General features: G+C 34.8%; 1 protein-coding gene across 3 annotated transcripts in view; it reads left to right on the top strand.

Annotated features, from left to right (window-relative positions):
• Positions 1-16202, top strand: part of ZNF366 (zinc finger protein 366) — a 199841-nt gene extending 183639 nt beyond the window's left edge. For all 3 annotated transcript variants that reach the window (XM_044063937.1, XM_044063935.1, XM_044063936.1), the window contains one exon: positions 15327-16202. In XM_044063937.1, the coding sequence (XP_043919872.1) occupies positions 15327-15850 (524 nt within the window). In that variant the 3' untranslated portion in view covers positions 15851-16202. The remainder of the gene's footprint in view (positions 1-15326) is intronic.
• Positions 16203-17851: the final 1649 nt, after the last annotated feature.

Below are 17851 nucleotides of genomic sequence, written 5' to 3'. Positions count from 1 at the left end.
ACCTCCAAGACTATTAACATGTAAAATATTAAATATCAAATGTGAAGGAAATATTTTATTATACCATGACCCCCCCATTAATATTCCAAAACGTGCATGCTGATTGGCCAGCGTGCACGTTGTAAATCGACTTATACTAATGGAAAAAGGTCCGGTCGCCCGGACTTTTTCCATTAGTATAAGTCTCTTTTAAAACACTGTCTCGCTATGTTAAAAGAGTTTAACATAGCGACACAGGTTTAAAAAAAGCAACGGAGATCTCCGTTGCTTTTTTTAAAGCTGTCTCGCTATGTTAAACTCCTTTAACATAGCGACACAGTGTGTAAAAAGCAACGGAGATCTTGTTTTCTCCGTTGCTTTTTTTTTAAACCTGTCTTGCTATGTTAAATGGGTTTAACATAGCGAGACAGCTTTAAAATAAGCAACGGACATCTCCGTTGCTTATTTTAAAGCTGTCTCGCTATGTTAAACTCATTTAACATAGCGAAACAGTAAAAAGCAACGGAGATCTTGCTTTCTCCATTGCTTTTGGCCACAGCTCTGATGTACTGCGTAGGCATGCGCAGTACATCAGAACTGCCACGGATACCAGACAGCTGCGGAAGGGCAGCAAAGAGGCATTATACAATGCCATTATTTAAGAAAAGTAATTATTTCTTTTCTTAAATAATGTCATAGTATAATAGCAATAACCCACTTCTGGGTGTGGGTAATGTGGTATTTACCCACAGTTGTCTTTGTTTGGTCCCGAGGGCGAACCATGCCAACCGTGGGTAAATCCCGTATTACCCACACCCAGGTGTGGGTTATTGCTATATTCTTTTCTGTTTGTATAATTCATAGCACTGTAATATGGCACTGTTCTGCACTGAAGAGACTGATTATGCAGAAAATGGGAGTCTGATTGAAATTTGTCACTATTTCCATCACTGCAACCATACCTGAAGCTAGAAAGCATAAAGTAAAATAAATACTGCCCTTTTTGAAGTTCACCTGCTTTACGTTTTTAGATGATGAATGATTTGGGAAAAAAATGTAAATAAAAACAGTGAAAACAATTTGTAATTCTGGTGGGCATTGGTGACTTTACCAAGATTATAGAATTCCACTCCAATGAAATTTCAACATTTTATTATATTCCATTAGTTTTCAGTATTAAAATCCTTAGTTATCTGTTCACAAATGCAACTATGTTTTACAAGCTCTTTCATTACTACTGCCAATATGCCCTGTGACATATTCCTGTAGGTCAAGTCTCCTATTTTTGGCCATGCCTTAATCATTTATTAGCGTCCTATGCCTGATAGCAGTCTGCCATTCTTAGCCGCCATGAGGGTCTGGGGAGTGATTTAGTCCCATGGCCAAAGTACTTATGAGCAAGTCCAATTCCTCTATGAGTCTCCTTCTCTGCTGATTTTTAAAAGTCTTCTTCACCAACTCCTCAAATACTCTGCACAATTTTAATTAGGGTGGGTAATGTATGGTTCCTTGTCCACATCCAAATACTGCCACAGAAACAGAATCCATGGCTGCAGACATTCTTAGGCACTGCAGTATATCCTCATAGCATCATTTGCTTCTTCTCGTAATTGTTCTCAATAAATTCTCACTCTAGCCTCTACACATCAGTCTTGTTTTCCTGCCCTCATCTTGCTAATGGGTTTGCACAAGTTATCCACTCCACTTGTCAACTTAGAAATAAAGGTGAGCTAGTATCAGCAATCTTTTTAAACGTATCAAAAGCCTTCAATACAGTGTCTCATAACAAACTGCTGACTGCCTTGTCCAAACTGAACCTAAGCTACTCCACTCTAGCCTGGTTTCAGAACTACCTCATAGATCAGCAACAAGTTTTATGGTGGAACAAAGCTCTTTCTCCCTTACTACCAGTGACTATGGGCGTGCCTCAAGGTTCTATTCTTAGCCCCCTCCTTTTTAACCTGTTTACAAATAATCTCCATAATGCTACAACTCTAGCCACCCTTACACAGTATGCAGATGGCTCCACTTTCATATGTTCTTCCCCAACTCTACCTGGACTACAGAACTTAATCCAAGCATCCCTCAATGCTATTGAATCATGGTTGGCAGATGCCCAATTATTCTTGAACCCAAATAAAACTAAACTCATGCTCTTCCACTCCATACTTCAGCATCACATCCAGTTATAAGACTTTGAATGAACCAGTACCATTCACTCAACTTCTCGGTGTTGTTATTGATTAAACTCTGAAGTTCGACTTACACATTGCCCAGACTGTAAAAAAAGTACACAAGAAAATAGGTACCTTATACAGATGCAAAAACTACCTAACCACAAACTCCAGAATAAACACAGCCAGCACTCATCTTCTGTCAACTTTACTATACGCCTCACCCATCCTTATCAACCTCTCCAAATCAGACCTAAGCAAGCTAGATGCCTGCTATAATAAGATAGCTAAATTTGCCACTAACTATCCTCCTAGAACCCATCATTGTAAGGCCTAAGAGAACTATCATGGTTAGAACTACCCCAACTCATTCTCATGCAACTCTCCACCAAATGTACTATAAACCCGATAAAACCCCAACTCTACAAGGCCTCCTCAATCCCCATATAAGTGCCCGTCCACTAAGATCCACTAATAAAGCTCTAATTGAAGTAACCAGGAGTAAAAATAGCTCAAGTGACTCTCTATACTCCTACTACATTGCTAAACTGTGGCATGCCTTACCACTTGAAATTAGAATTATAACTAGCTTAAAAAAAACTTCAAGGATCACATTAAAGCCCACCTCACCAATTCCTGGACTTGTCCTCGCCAATTCTTGGACTTGTACATGTACTGGGCATGGGTAGCCCAAACTATGGAACTAACTGATTTTTAAATTTTAATTGCATATGTAATGAGCATTGAATTTAAATCATATGACTACCTTAGTTTTTTTTTCCTTCTCAATGTTAATATCTATAAGATTTTAAGTCTTCAGTTTGCTATGCTACCTGTACATAAGACTAAGTATCGTAATTGCACTCTTATTGTATACAATGTCACTACCTGCTACTACTGTAAGAACTGTCTTCTAGAAGCATTGTTATACAAGATTATTGGTCTTGTCTCCCACTTGACCTATTTATTCTGTTTTAGTCTTTTTACCATTATGAATGTCTGTTACTATAGGGTCACACAATAGTGGGGAAAAGGCCATATATAACTTTCAGTGAAATGTGTTTCAGTGAATTGAGTTTCAGTGAGTTGACCTTTTAATGATTTGTGCATAGTCATTTGACTTTCAGTGAAATGTGCTTTCAGTGAATAGTCCTAGACCCATACATATACACATACACAGAGATAGCATTTATATGTTATATATATATGGCTCCCCATCACATAAACAAACAAAACTTGTAAAACTTAATTACTATGTAATAAAACACAAAAGTCCACAAATATAGTACTATAAAAATAAAGCTAATAACAAAGTGACTAAAAATTAAATAATTAAATAAAATCCACTCGCAAACTGAGAAACATGAAACAAGGACAAAAAAACTTTAATTGCAAAATGACAAATTCCCTGCAACTCTTCATGTGAGAGCTTTGCCCTATACTTCAATTCTCTAACAATATAAACTCTCAAAATGCAATACTCAAAGTAGGGAGAAATATCCAAACATAGATAAAAAAATTCATTTCAGTCACACAAAGTCACCATCATGTGCAATAAATATATTCCTTAAAGGAAGCGGAAGTGGAGAAAAAATAGCAAATATTAAATATGTCTCCTGCACTACAATGCTATCTCACAGCTCAGATGTCAGCATGGATCATTGACAGAAGTACTTTTTATAAGCTGTGTCTACTAAAGAGATGCTGATTTATTCAAACAAATGCTGTTTTGGCAGCAGTTAATTACCTGAGTTTGTGCACTACTGCTTTGGCAGAATTGTTTTCCTGTCAACCGATTAACAACCTCAAAGCTGAAAGGATATTCAAGACCACACACACACACACACACACACACACACACACACACACACACACACACACACACACACACACACACACACACACACACACACACGCACACACGCACACACAGTTCTTGACCTTGAGACGCCCAGTCTAAGGAAGGAAACAGTAAAAATAGTCCAAAACAGCCAATATGCTGAAGATAAACCTTTGTTAAATGCTCAGCAGTTAAAAGATGAATTTAACATGATCAATTTATTGGCACTTCCCATCATTTTTTACATTAGAATGTTTTAATGGGTGAATAGTAGATGAGATAAATATATTTCTCTTATATGATAATAAATGTAATTGTCCAAATATAATGTTACTGGATTAATTTTGAAATGTTTTCTTCATTGTAAAATTGTTTGCCTATTGTGGGAACAAAATGAAAGACTAGGATAAGTTCATTTGAACAATTCAAGAGAACTTAACTATAGCCAAATCTAAAGTTCCAAAGGGGAAAATAATACTAGATTTTATTTAAATTAAATCACAATTATTAACAAATATTAGATCATAAAACAATTGTATTAGAGAAACTTAAATTAATAAAGAATTCCAATACATTGCAAGCTTTACATCAACTGGCAAGAAAGTCAAGAATTACTCCTAAATAAAAACAGTTTCAGAGGATTATAAATGCTAATAACAAAATAGAGGCTATTCTATAAAAATAAATGGTATGTTGATGAATTTTACAAAATAATTATATAGAGTTTAATATTTAAGGGACTGAAAATGTTATTCATAATAATATTGACAATTAACAAGGATATAAAAAAACAGTGATCTTAAAGAACAATTAAACATTTGAAAGAGAAAAAGCCTCAGGCCTTGATGGTATGCTGTCTAAAATCTGTACACTATTACCCATACATTAAATTCTATTTTGTATAAAATGTACAATAATATTAAAAATAAAGTAAACTCCAAATCCCTCCATCTTGGAAATACTCCTTGGCACTCCCTGTCTTGAAACCAGAAAAAGGCTCATCCAAGCCGGAGCACTTTTTGCCAGTTTCTTTTATAAATGTAGATTGCAAGATATTTACATGGATATAGTCGTTGAGAGTGGCCCCTTTGCTTTCTTACATAATTTACCTAGATCAGGTTAGTTTTGTCAGAGGAAGGTTTTCATAGCAGAATATCTTGAGGGTAGCTCAGCAGATGGAGCAGGAGAAGATGAAGACTCTTACAATGGGAGTTACTTCCATGGACACCTATAAGCTTTAGACACCTTTAGTTGGCAATATCTATATAAAGTATTGGAGACCTTTGCATTCCCTTCTTACTTCATAGACTTAGTTCACACTCTTTATGAAGGCTCTTCAGTGGCTGTGGTGGGATCTTATTTATCCAGGCCATTCACTATAAATATAGGAGTAAAACAGGGATGACAATTAGCCCTGTTTCTTTTTCTATTAGCCATATAAACATTAGCAATTCATCTTATGGAAGAATTACCCACCCTTGAAAGCAAAGTTATGACCCCTTGTCTCTGTAGTAGGGTCTTATTGTTTGCTGATGATATGTTAGTTTTATTAAACAACCTCAACAAGCTCTATCTTTAGTGTGGCATCTATTAGTGGACTGGCACCCCATTTTGGGTTATAACGTCAACCTGACAAAAGCTATTTTATTTTTATTTAATACTTCACTAGCATCAGTGCAATTAAATAACCCCAAATTTGCAGTTAATCACACACATTTCACATATTCTGGTATTCTATTGGCTCCTGCCTCTTCACCCATGTGTGATTTAAACTGAGAAAAACTTCAGTCATTAATTGATCATGATCTCAGTGAATGGAACCAATGGTCTGTCTCTTTTGACATTAAATTACATGTAATTAACATGATATTATACCCCAAATTATTTTATATTACTCAAAGTCACCAATTACATTTTCAGATAGTAACTATGAACATATGGAATGAATGGATTTAAAATTCCTTTCATCACCTTTTATTCCTAGGGGTGCAATGAATGCACTGTCTTATTATTAGTTTTTATGAAAAGGGTGGAATTGACTCCCTCATTATTAATAGCACATCATATTATGTTATTGTAGGGAAATGTTTTCTCCTGGAATCCTAGTAACATTACTACAAATGTTCCAGGAGGCTAGTCTTCTCTCTCTCTCCAGTCAATCTTTATTTATAGTGTCCTGTTATGGAAAGAACCCAATACTCCACACTATATGCAATAGCTAAGGGCATATGTGATAAAAGCTCTTCAACAGGTGTTTCACAATACTTGGACACAATATATGGGGTTTTGCAAAAGTATTGGCTGCCATTCCACAGAATAATTTAGTAAACTTTCTTCTTCTTCTTCCTTTTGAGGCACATCCTCTTTTTAATAATATCCACTCTTCTTTTCCACTATCAATATGGTGACAAAAGGATCTTTTGTACTCTTTCTAGTTTCTCACCCTCATAGGCTGGAAACCTTTGACTACCTTATCAAAGGATCATTCCCTATCAAACCATCACCTCTTTTTCTTTAATCAATTAACCTCCATACTGGGTTCAGATTTTAGCTCTTGGCATTCTTTGGACCTAAAGAACCCCCCTCCCCTCATTACATTGCTTCTATTCAAATGATATTCAAAAATCTCCATTAGTATGAGAATTTCAGATTTATATGCAGCCCTGCTCTCAATTTATTGACAAGCTGAAGATTTTAAAATAGAATATTAGAAATGTCTGGGGGTGGTGCTAGATGAACACACCCTAATAAAATCTTGCAAGATCATGTGGACACTTACTCACTCCCCTAGATGGAAATTATTTGCACAGAAGTATCTTTGATACTCCAGATCTGTTATATCACTGGAGCTTACCAGAGTGTCCACAATGCTGGAAATGTCAAATGGAAGCAATACAGGCATCCTGGTTACATATTATCTGGGAATGTCATAAACTACATCCATTTTGGAAAGCTTTCTGGTTGCAAGTCAACAAGATATATCACTTCACTGAAGACCAGAAAAGACAGATGGTAGTGATGGGCTTTATGGAAGAATTATCATTTCTGAAACCCCTTCAAATCCTTTTATTAGCTGCAAAAAAGTCCATAACCTGCCATTGGAAAGATACCAATCCTCCCTGAATAGCTGAGTGTTAATAAATTGAAAACACTGTTAAATGGAAATTGAAAATGCTGTTAAATGAAAATATTGAAACAAACATTTTATATTTATATTTAAGGTAATTCTTTTTTGGATCGATAGTACTTATAACTCAGGGTGGAAAGATATACATGTATTTTTATGTGATGATAAAAGTAATAAATGAATTAATAATAAAATTATAGTTTCAGCTAATTATCTTCACTATAATATATATTCTAACAGGTTCATGATACATAAAGAGTATACTAAAATATTTAACATTTCATACATAAAAAATGTAGAAATCCTGGCTTTTCTCTATATTTCCATTTAACAGCATTTTCAATGTATTAACATAAATTAAATGAAATGAAAACGATGAATTGGAGAAATAAGGAATTAAGTTATTAGTTTGAGTGTGTTCATAATAATTGTCTTTAAATGAAATACCAATATTTTTGGTGAAACTGGAAAGAAATTGAACATTTGAGAAATTTTATAAATTCAGAAATTGCAAGAAGTGTAACATAAGAAAAATATATAATTTTATATTTAATATGTTACATTCTAATTCTTAATTATTAATATTATGGAAATTCTTGTTAGATATTAAGAATATAATTCCCTGTGATTATTGGAATTATATATTACATTTTCCTTATTTGATTCAAAACTCTACAAAAAAAGTATTATTATTATTTAATAGACTAGACTAGACCGAGGTTACAGCTTAACTTCCAAAAAACTGTCTTGTCTACTGACATATGATCTACTTTTTGTGGATGATTTAAAACTGTATAGCTTATCACAACTATAATGGCTAAAGCTTTTCCAGATGTTACAAGAAAGACATTTGGTCCAGATAAATGTGCAAAAGCAGCATATATAGCAGGACAGCTGGCATCAAAATCACAATAAAGATCTATACCAACCTCAGAAAACAAACTAGAATAACCTCTATCACTTCTATATTCAACTACCTGCATGAAAACCAACTTTCAGCAGTTCTGGACGGCACTTAAACCGATCATATCTATAGCAAAGCTCAGCCTAATTCATTTAACAGTGGAAGCAAAGGCAATAACCATACAGAAGACTTTAAATATTTTCTTTTTTCTTCCATACAGGAGATCACAAAAATTTGGAGGCCAACTAATAATAACTGTCAAACCCAAATAAACAACTCTGTGCACGTTCCTCTGTATCTCCTTGCTGAATTTGCAGCTACTTTCTATTTTATGAAAATCACTAATAAAGAAACCAAGAAATTTCTTTCTAGCCTTAAAGAATCATTCTCTAAACATTCCAAGACTCATTCCATATTTCTAAGCAAAGCTGCAAACTATATTGACAAACCTCTTACGTTCATATGTGAATTATCCCTCACTACTGGCTTACTTCCTCCTGCATTAAAACATTGTATCATTATTTCCCTTCCAAAAGTACCTTCCTCCAAATGCCATTGGGACTGGTTCTTTAGCTCAGCTTTATGTCTATTACCTAATATACTCAAAGAACTTCTCTACAAACAAGTTAGCAAGCATATAAATAGGTATGGTTTCCTATCACACAAAGAACATGGCATGAAATGCATTCAGCACCACAAATGCTCTTCTGACTGCTGCTTGCTCTATATACTATAACATGAACAGAGGTCTCATTACAATTGGTGTATTTGTATATACGACTAGAACTTTTGAAATGGTTAACCACAACCTTCTAATCACCAAACCTACCAAACTTAACTTAGGACAAAATAAAGTTAAATGGTTCCTAAGTTATGTAAAAAATAGAACTTTTAGGCTTTGTTCAAATAATCATGTGTCTAAAAGTGGCATACTCAGTACAAGAGTGCCACAAGATTCAATACTAGGCCCACTTCTCTTTTTTTTATTTACTGATGACTTACCAGAAAACCTTCCTTCACTGAATATGATACTCTATGCAGACAACATTCTCAATCTCCAAGCTAATAAATTTCCACATACTTTGTAAACCCAATTGAAACAACATTTGGTCAAACTCTGCCAATGGGCCTCCACCAATAAACTATCTATAAACCACAAAAAACAGTATAATACTCTTCTTCATCTCTTACAAAGTCTCTCAAATACCCACATTTTCAATAACAGATTCCCAAATAATTTCATACCCACAGTTACAGCATATAAACACTTAGGTCTCACCTTTGATCACACCCTTACCTGCTCTGCCCATACAATATCAACCTAAGCTTTGTTATGGAATTTCACGCTTCCTTACACCTGCTGCTAGACTGGCCATATCCAAAAATGTCCTTTTCCGCTCCAAACTGGAATATGGCCTTCCTCTACAGATCTTTCATTCTTCCTACAATAACAAACAAATTCAGTCCACTGTAAGCAAAATTTGCAGATTTGCCCCTTTGGGAGGCACCTAAACTCATTACTGCATTCTTCTACAGAAGACAAACTGGCTCCAAGTAACTGAAAGCGCCAGCTACTTTCTCATCACATTAATATCTAAAATCTTAAAAGTAGGATACTGCTCACCACTTAAAAGACTCCAACTGCTTAGAGAACCTAATTACTCTACTAGAAATTCACAACCTGCTCATATTTCTATTCATAGACCTCCCTTTAAAACAACAGTTAGTGAAAGGCCCTTTTCCAGGCTGGGTCCTGTCGTGGAACAATCTTGCTTCTGACTTGAGAGGCAAGAAACACTCTCAGATTTAAAAAAAAACCTACTTGCTGAACAACTCCATAGTGACTCAGCATGTAGATGCTTTATAGATAATGGCTAACAATTCTACTACATACTCCCTTTGTTGCCTACATTTAATATCATGTCTATCTGACCCTCACAGCAGGCAAATAATCTTTTTGTTTATTATATCGTCTCTCTCCTTCCAGCTTCTATGTGCAAACCCATTTTTATATATAACTGTATGCATAATACCTATAGCGTATTCATAATACCTACATTGTATATATATTTATATATAGGATTAAATTACATACCTATGTGGATGTACTATATGATTGTACAAATATAGGTTGTTTTTTCTCTGACTACTGCTCATATGGTTCATATGTAAATACTAGGCTATCAGTCTACAGACTATTACAAGCCTAGCAAATAACCAGAGTTTAGAAGCATACATTGTACCTTGTATCTGTTAGGGGAAAACCTTAACCATAAAGCCAATTCCATCCCTTCTTGGGTTACAGCTGAAAATGGTCCTCAGACCAGTCTACTTACCTGGTTAACAAGTAGAAAATAAACAAGCAAATAAATAAATATCAGCCCAGGACAAAAAGTGATATAAAAGAACTTGAATAGGAGTGGGTGTATATAAATATTTGGGAAAAGATGAAGGGTCAGCATTAATACACAAACAACTAAGACCAAAGCATGGTGAGGAATACTAGAGAAGACCAAAGATGCTTGTTCTTTCGTGTAATTGAGTGGTCCAAAAAGAACTGGATACTCTATTGAAAAAACAGTGCTTAGCAAGCTTATATACCCATACAGTCCTCAGTCTTAAAGAGGTATGAGGGTTCTTGAAATTGAAACTGACTATATGTATAGGTCTGCAGTCATGGGACTGCATACATATTTGTTGGCATCATCAAATGCAAATATAGAGAAATTTTTAAACCATGATGTAAAAAAGTCTAAGATGACATCTTTGCTTAGATTAGCAAAAAAATTTCAGAAAGGAGTGGGTATTGAAATCATACCAGAAGCAAATGAGAATCAGATAGCAACTGAAAGTGCCAAAATAACAAAATAATAATGCAAAGAACAGGAACAGAAGGAAAGGAAAGTAATCGGGAAAGCTAACATTTATAGCTGCAAGTATAAAGAACTTCTAGAATAATCACATGTTGACCAAGAGCTTATACATGAATGGTTAAGGAAAGGCGAATTTAAACCAAAAGATGAAAGGTTAATAATGGCAGCTCAAGACAGAGCACTACATACACATTGTTTTACAAAGTCTGTAGAAAAAGTGGGAGATACAGACAGGTCATATTCAGTAGCACAGAACTAGAAACAGTTGTACAGCTTATTAGGTGCAATATGCTCATGGCTGATAGTCTGTATAGTGGAAGGCATAAAAATATGGCAATACTGTTGCACTAGGGATTGTGTAATCACTACAACATACAGGTAGCTGAGATGCATTAGAAACAAGAACCACAAAGAAATACTGAAATTAAGAAGTTATGATCACATGGGATTATATAACACCAACAGTTAAGAAAGTAGAAGAAGAAAAAAACAGATAATCACTTAAAGAAAAAAAGGGAAAAAGTATCATTAATCACTGAAATAGTTACAAAGAAATTATAGGTTTCTGCTAACTGAGAGACACAAAGTCACAAAAATACCAAGATTTGTAAGCAGAAACTAGAGCACTATAGGATAAAGATCTCATAGTTCCAATAGCAGCAGGTATCACAGGGATAATAAAAAAATAATGTTCAAGCATACTTATATTTGTTACCAATACATGTAATTCTGCAACAACTGTAGAAGGAGCCATTTCTGAGTTCACTGTGGGTATTGAGAAGAGCACTACTGACAAACATCAAAGACTGAAACGATACTAATTTCATCAACTCTGATTGTTAAAAAGTGGTCCATTTTCTCATGGTTTTTGAAACCTAAAGCATTTGGAGACAATAAAGAAGAGAGAAACCATAATGTGGAAGTGACCCTAACCCCACCCATAATATGGTAATGACCCAAGCTCTACCCATAATGTGGCAATGACCCTAGCTTCTCTCACAAGAGACTCTAGCTCCACTGCCATATCTAATGAATGAAAAAGCTTTATGTGTCACAGTGAGGAGTGATGGTGGGCCATGGCAGAACACAGAACAGCCATTTAGTAAGGTATGTGACACACAACATACTTTAGTAAGTAGCTGCTGCTTGCTGTACTGTGTAAAATGATCTCACTGTATATTGGGCATTGTACTGTACACATCAGTTCACATTCACAGACAGCAACAGTTATATGAGCCATATCTATTCTACTGTACACATCAGTTCACATTCATAGACAGCCACTGTTATATGAGCCACATCTATGAATCACAGCAATGACTGGTGACACACAAAACATAGTGCACAGAAAATATTTTTGGAAATGTGCACTTTGTTTATGAACTGTCTATTCGATCCATACCAGTGAGGATGGGATTAAAAGAGTTCCAGTCAAGCATCCAGTGGATAATAGTGATCTACTACATCAAGGTTTATAATCCCAGAAATGAAGTCAGGAAGGGGCAACAAGAACAGAGAAGAAAGTTATATTAGAAAACACTTAAAGCAGTACCATACAATGCTGAGACTGCATACAAATGTATTGTCTGTAAGCAGCACTCCAATGTGGCAAACTAGGATTATATCACTCAGAGAAAGTAATAATTGTTATTTGCTTTGATATTATCTAGAGCTTTTAGTGAGCTAGAAATGGCTATAGATGTTAGATATGAAACTTCATTCTGAAAAGCTTTGATATATGTAGTTTTTAATTGGAGTGTAGCAGAACATATGGTGCATGGAGGTCACAAGGAGGGGTAAGATAACATAGACAACTGGAATTATATAATAAATAAAGTAAGGAGTCAAAGAATGCATGAAAAGGATATTGAACATTAGCTGACAGAAGTCACTGATGAATGATTGGGAGAGGATGGACTTGGTCATGTGCTAAAGTGCTTACAGGAAGACAGAAATCTCTCAGTGATGCTTCTGACTTTGGGGATAAATTAAATGAAAAAGACAAGACACATAGTGGTCATTAAATTAGATATTTCCATCTGCATCCAGAAGGTTTAACATATGCCAAAGCCAGTAGAAAATGAGGCACATATAAACACAGTCAGATGTGTATCCAAGCAGAGAAAAATAGTATAAAAGGAAATAGTGAAATGATCTGGTTAATGGATAAAATAACCAGTTTAGAGCAAGGTAGTATATGCATCAGTATTTACATTTAGGGACCCCAATGACAAAGTGGCATATGCAATATGTAACAGTTTGTATCCCAGGAAAAGGAAGAGAACGTGAGCAGAAGTTCAGTAATTAAGGTTCGTCATGAGAAGGCTTTGTGGTACAGCAGACTAGAAAGTCTGGTAATGAAATGTAGCTGTGCTAGGCATTAAGAAATTTAAATTCTTGGATTACTGTTGAAGAGTAGGTTATAGCTAAGAAATATGTCTAGTGTGATGCCAAACTATACAAAAGAGATCAGCAGTTGCTGTCTGTCATGGGAATAGTAGTACTGGACTATGTTAGAGAATGAAGTCTGATTTCTGAGCTAATTTTACTTGTACTAAAGGTAATATACTTACAGAGTAGTCTGTTTTAGAGAAGAGAAATCTGTGATAACAGATTAGAAGAGATATTAGACTAATTTATACAGGACTACATCACCAGCATAGAGCAGACCGTGCAAGCATGACAGAGGGAAAATAATGCAATTCATTTGTATGAAGGTGAAAAATGTGACAAAGTCCAAGCACTAGGGGACACTAAACTTGATGAGAAGCACAGGGGCAGTGAAGAATATAGTTTGAGTTTGGTTGGGTAGGTTTCAGAAATCCAAAACAAAAGAGAACAAGTACATTTCATGAGGATAATACTGTAGCTTGCTGTCAAAGGATAGGGTCTATATCACATAGTCAAACTTTAATAACTTAGAACACGGAATGTTAAAACCATCCTGTTCAAAGTTAAAAAACTTCGACTATGCATAAAAAACAAACAAAAAAACCCAAAAGAAAACAAAATAAACTGTTTCCGTTGAAACGCTCGAACTTCTGCAAATTCGAATTTATGGTCTCGACCATATGAGGTTCGAACTTGCAGAAGTTCGATTATCTGATAGGAACCCCAAAGGATACAGTGAAGTGATTGCTATGGTGACAAGAAAAAATATTTTGCCAGAGCTTGTATGATACCACAGAGAACTTTGTAAGTATAGTGGCAACATATGTGTGTCTATGTATATATACGTGTATATTAATTAGGTTCATAGACAAGTACCACGCTAGCTGCCCTTGTGGGTCATTTTAAGCCTAGCCAATTTCCCTTTTTGTGTTCAATATAACCTATCACATTTGGTTACAGTTTGGCCATCCCTCGGTCGATAATTATATATTACCCATAATGAGAATAACTGGGACCATGCCACAGATAATTTGAGAGGGCACACACATGGGATAAAGCATTTATGAGCTGCATCAGCCCATTAGTAGTACAGGGAGAAGTCCTGGCATACATTTTCTGTTTCCCATCCATAGATGTAAATTGCACTTGAAATGGAGAGAGGTGAATTTTGTTTTATGTGGAAGGAGAGTCTGTTCCAGAGCAGCTTCCTTGTCTAAGGAGAATTTGTACTCAGTGAAGTATTTACTCATTTGTACAGATAAACCTTTTTACAGGGTTGTGGAGACCTGTTTTTATCTTTTAGTTATCTCCTGAAATTTGTCAGGAACAGATACAAATTTTAAAATGTAAGAAAAATACAAGTTAAGAGGTAAGACAAAATACACCTCATTTTAAGTTCTGAAATAAACAGAATTCCTTATTAGACATGTTAATTGATTTTGCACTTTATAAGTAGTCTGTATTTAGATATATGCATATTATTTTTGGAAAATAATACAAATTATTGGTAAACAATAAACCAATAATTAAAGACTAGTTCTCACAACATGTATAGCGACACCCAGTGCAAAAACAGCATTACATAGAATATAGGTATAAATATTAAAGATGCAAATCTTATAGAGACATCATCTTATTACTATATTTAGATTAGCTCTTCATCACATTGTATAGCGGGAATACAGTGCTGGGGAGGTAACAACATTAGAGACTCATCTAAATTAATGAACAAGGTAAGATGAAAGACTGCAAAAAAATAAATAATCTAATAAAGAGTGGTAAATCAGCAAGGTAGGCCAGGATATAAAAGCAATAATAATAAAAACAGATTGCTGTAGTGAGAAGCACAGCTATCAGATATTTAAAGGATAACTGTGAATGTTGTAATTGTCTCAGAATACTCAAAGTGATTTATAACTATAACTATAATATTGTTATGGACAAAAACACACAAAAAAATTCAAAAGCTAATTATTGTTTTGCTCTAACTGTTTAATTGCGTTAACTTGCTGGAATAATGTTTGTTCCACATTTGCAGGATCTGGACGAAGGGGAAGAATAAGAATGACTCACACAGATACCATAAGTCACATGAACCAAGAAGAACCATTTGATCTTTCCCAGAAAAACAGAGAGAAGTGCCGATCAGCTCACTACAGTGGTGAAAGGGTCATCCCCAGCACTTGTCAGCAAGATGGGGAAGACCACAATTGCAAAGATGATCACCATTATTTGGAAGAACATTACCATGGCAACAAATTCTATTTACCAGAAGACTTATCTTGCAGAGCAGTCAGAACTCCAATGTACTTTCAAGATCTTGAGGTGATGTCTGAAAAAAATGATGGAAAAGGAATCAGCGTTGAGGAAGTAGAAGCGGAGCAGCAGAAAAGTGACTGTTTCAGTGAAGAAGAAGAAGAAGAAAAAAATGCGTCAAATGACTATGAAGAGAGAACAGCAGAGGATAAAATATTTGATGAAAAACACAGTACTGAAAGATGCAGTAAGTTTTTCTTGGAGAGAGACATGCTGCCCTCCTTGAAAACTAGGATGTATATGTAGAAGTAGTTCAAAACCTGACAACGGAAACTATCGTAGAAGATAAAAGGAAACTGACCTGATAAAAATGTTCAGACATTTTAGAACGATTTTTACAAAAACAAGTTCAGCTGACTAAATTCCAAGACAATGAACAATGGACCATACAAATACATATATATTTTTTTACAAATCATAATAGATTTCCTGCAACTGACTGCTTCATTGTCCTATATATTTGTCATTAACAATACTGCTTTAGCTCATGGACTGACTGTGTCTGATTTTTTAATGTAGTAAGGCATATTCTTCAAACCAATGTGTTTCTCCAGGCTTACTTTAGTATGCATTAAAACGTTTTCTGTTTTGCTTTGTTTGTTTGACTCTTTATTGGCTATGCTGCATACCTCTCAACTGTCCATATTTTCACAGAATGTCCAGATTGTTGCCACATATTTTGGTCTAACCTCGTAAAATATGTGGTTTTCTGGCAGTAAAGACTGAAGTCTGCAACTAATGACATACATATGAATTTCAGACTTTGTTTCATTCAGAAAATGCATGATAATTCAAAGCCTGTTACTCTAGCAACTTTCTAAGTTTATAAGAACAATAATTACAGTCTGTCCCTATGGGCCTTTGTCCTCCCGTTATTTTTGTCTTTGTTCAGAATTCTTGTATTAAGAAGTTCAGAGTTATTCTGTGATATACCAAGAATATATAAACCAACATATGATCAATGCTGGGACTAAGGATTGTGCCATGTATGTCCATAGGTGTGAGTGTCAGACCTCAAGGACAAAGCTAAAAGTAGCTTAATGAAAACTTTGTCCATTTTGTGTCTTTGGTGTTGTAAATATTAGTAAAAAAAGTTCCAAAATATATGAGTTTCTTCAGCCTGAAGAAGTCTCAAGCAAGAGATGAAAGAGCTTACTAGATACTTAGCTATTTTTATAGTTTTAAAAAGTTTTATTAAACATTTCCTTGGTCTTCCTATCAGCTGTTTTGTTTTATCTTGCTCAAACATGCCAAGACCCTAAAATTATTATTATAAACATCATCATTCATTGTTGTCCTGTACGGTGCTTCACTACTTGTTTAATGGGGGCATTACACTGAAGAATTCTTTCATCGGAATAAATATATATCAACATTTATATGTGTGTAGTTTATTTCATCTAACTGCCTTTTCATCTACTCAGAAATCACTAAAAAGTTCACTGAAAACACTTTTTATCTGAATTATTCAGCAAATACTCCTTCAAAAGTTTGTGATAAGCTAGAAAGGCAATTAGATGAAATGTATATATATATATATATATATATATATATATATATATATATATATATATATATATATATATATATATATATATTAATCAAAGCTCCCTAATGCCGACATCTTTGTCAATACATTTTCATTCAGAAAACAGATGGTCTACATGCAGAGCTGGATCATGGCCAAATGTGGCTCTAGGCAGGGTAATCAATCAGCCCCCCAACCCCACCCCCCCACAGCTATTCTAGTGTCCCATTACTTGGTTATGTCTCCAAAGTTACCAGTGTGAATACTACTTTCTTCTTTACTTCTACAATGATTACTGATATTTGGATTTAAATTAAAACTTTTATTTCACATTTTATAACACATACCGTGATAGACACTTGCTAAACAAGTAACTTAGCGAAAAATGCTTGAATATGTGGACAGCAAGCAAAAGTGGTAAACCAGAGATTAAATCATCTCAAGTAGAAGGTCCGTAGGTGTTCCAATCACCTAAACACTTTATTGCAACATGAAGTTAAGCGCTTTCATCCATCTAATCTGGGACTTCTTCAGAACAGTTGTACCTGCAAGAATACCAAATAAATACCTTGGTTAAGAACATGTGACTTTAACAACTTAATTACCGTTAAGTGCAAGATGTGTGAATTTACTTTTATTTTATTTTTTGACATTTAAAGATTTTTAACATTTTTGAACATTTTAAACAATTTTATCATAGTGCTTTTTTGGTATTAATA

This window comes from Protopterus annectens, chromosome 2.part2, assembly GCF_019279795.1.
Source record: "Protopterus annectens isolate FY-2018-M chromosome 2.part2, PAN1.0, whole genome shotgun sequence".
In the NCBI taxonomy this organism is placed as follows: domain Eukaryota; kingdom Metazoa; phylum Chordata; order Ceratodontiformes; family Protopteridae; genus Protopterus; species Protopterus annectens.
The sequence above is the reverse complement of the archived record's forward strand: the minus strand, read 5'-3'. Positions and strand labels throughout refer to the sequence as shown.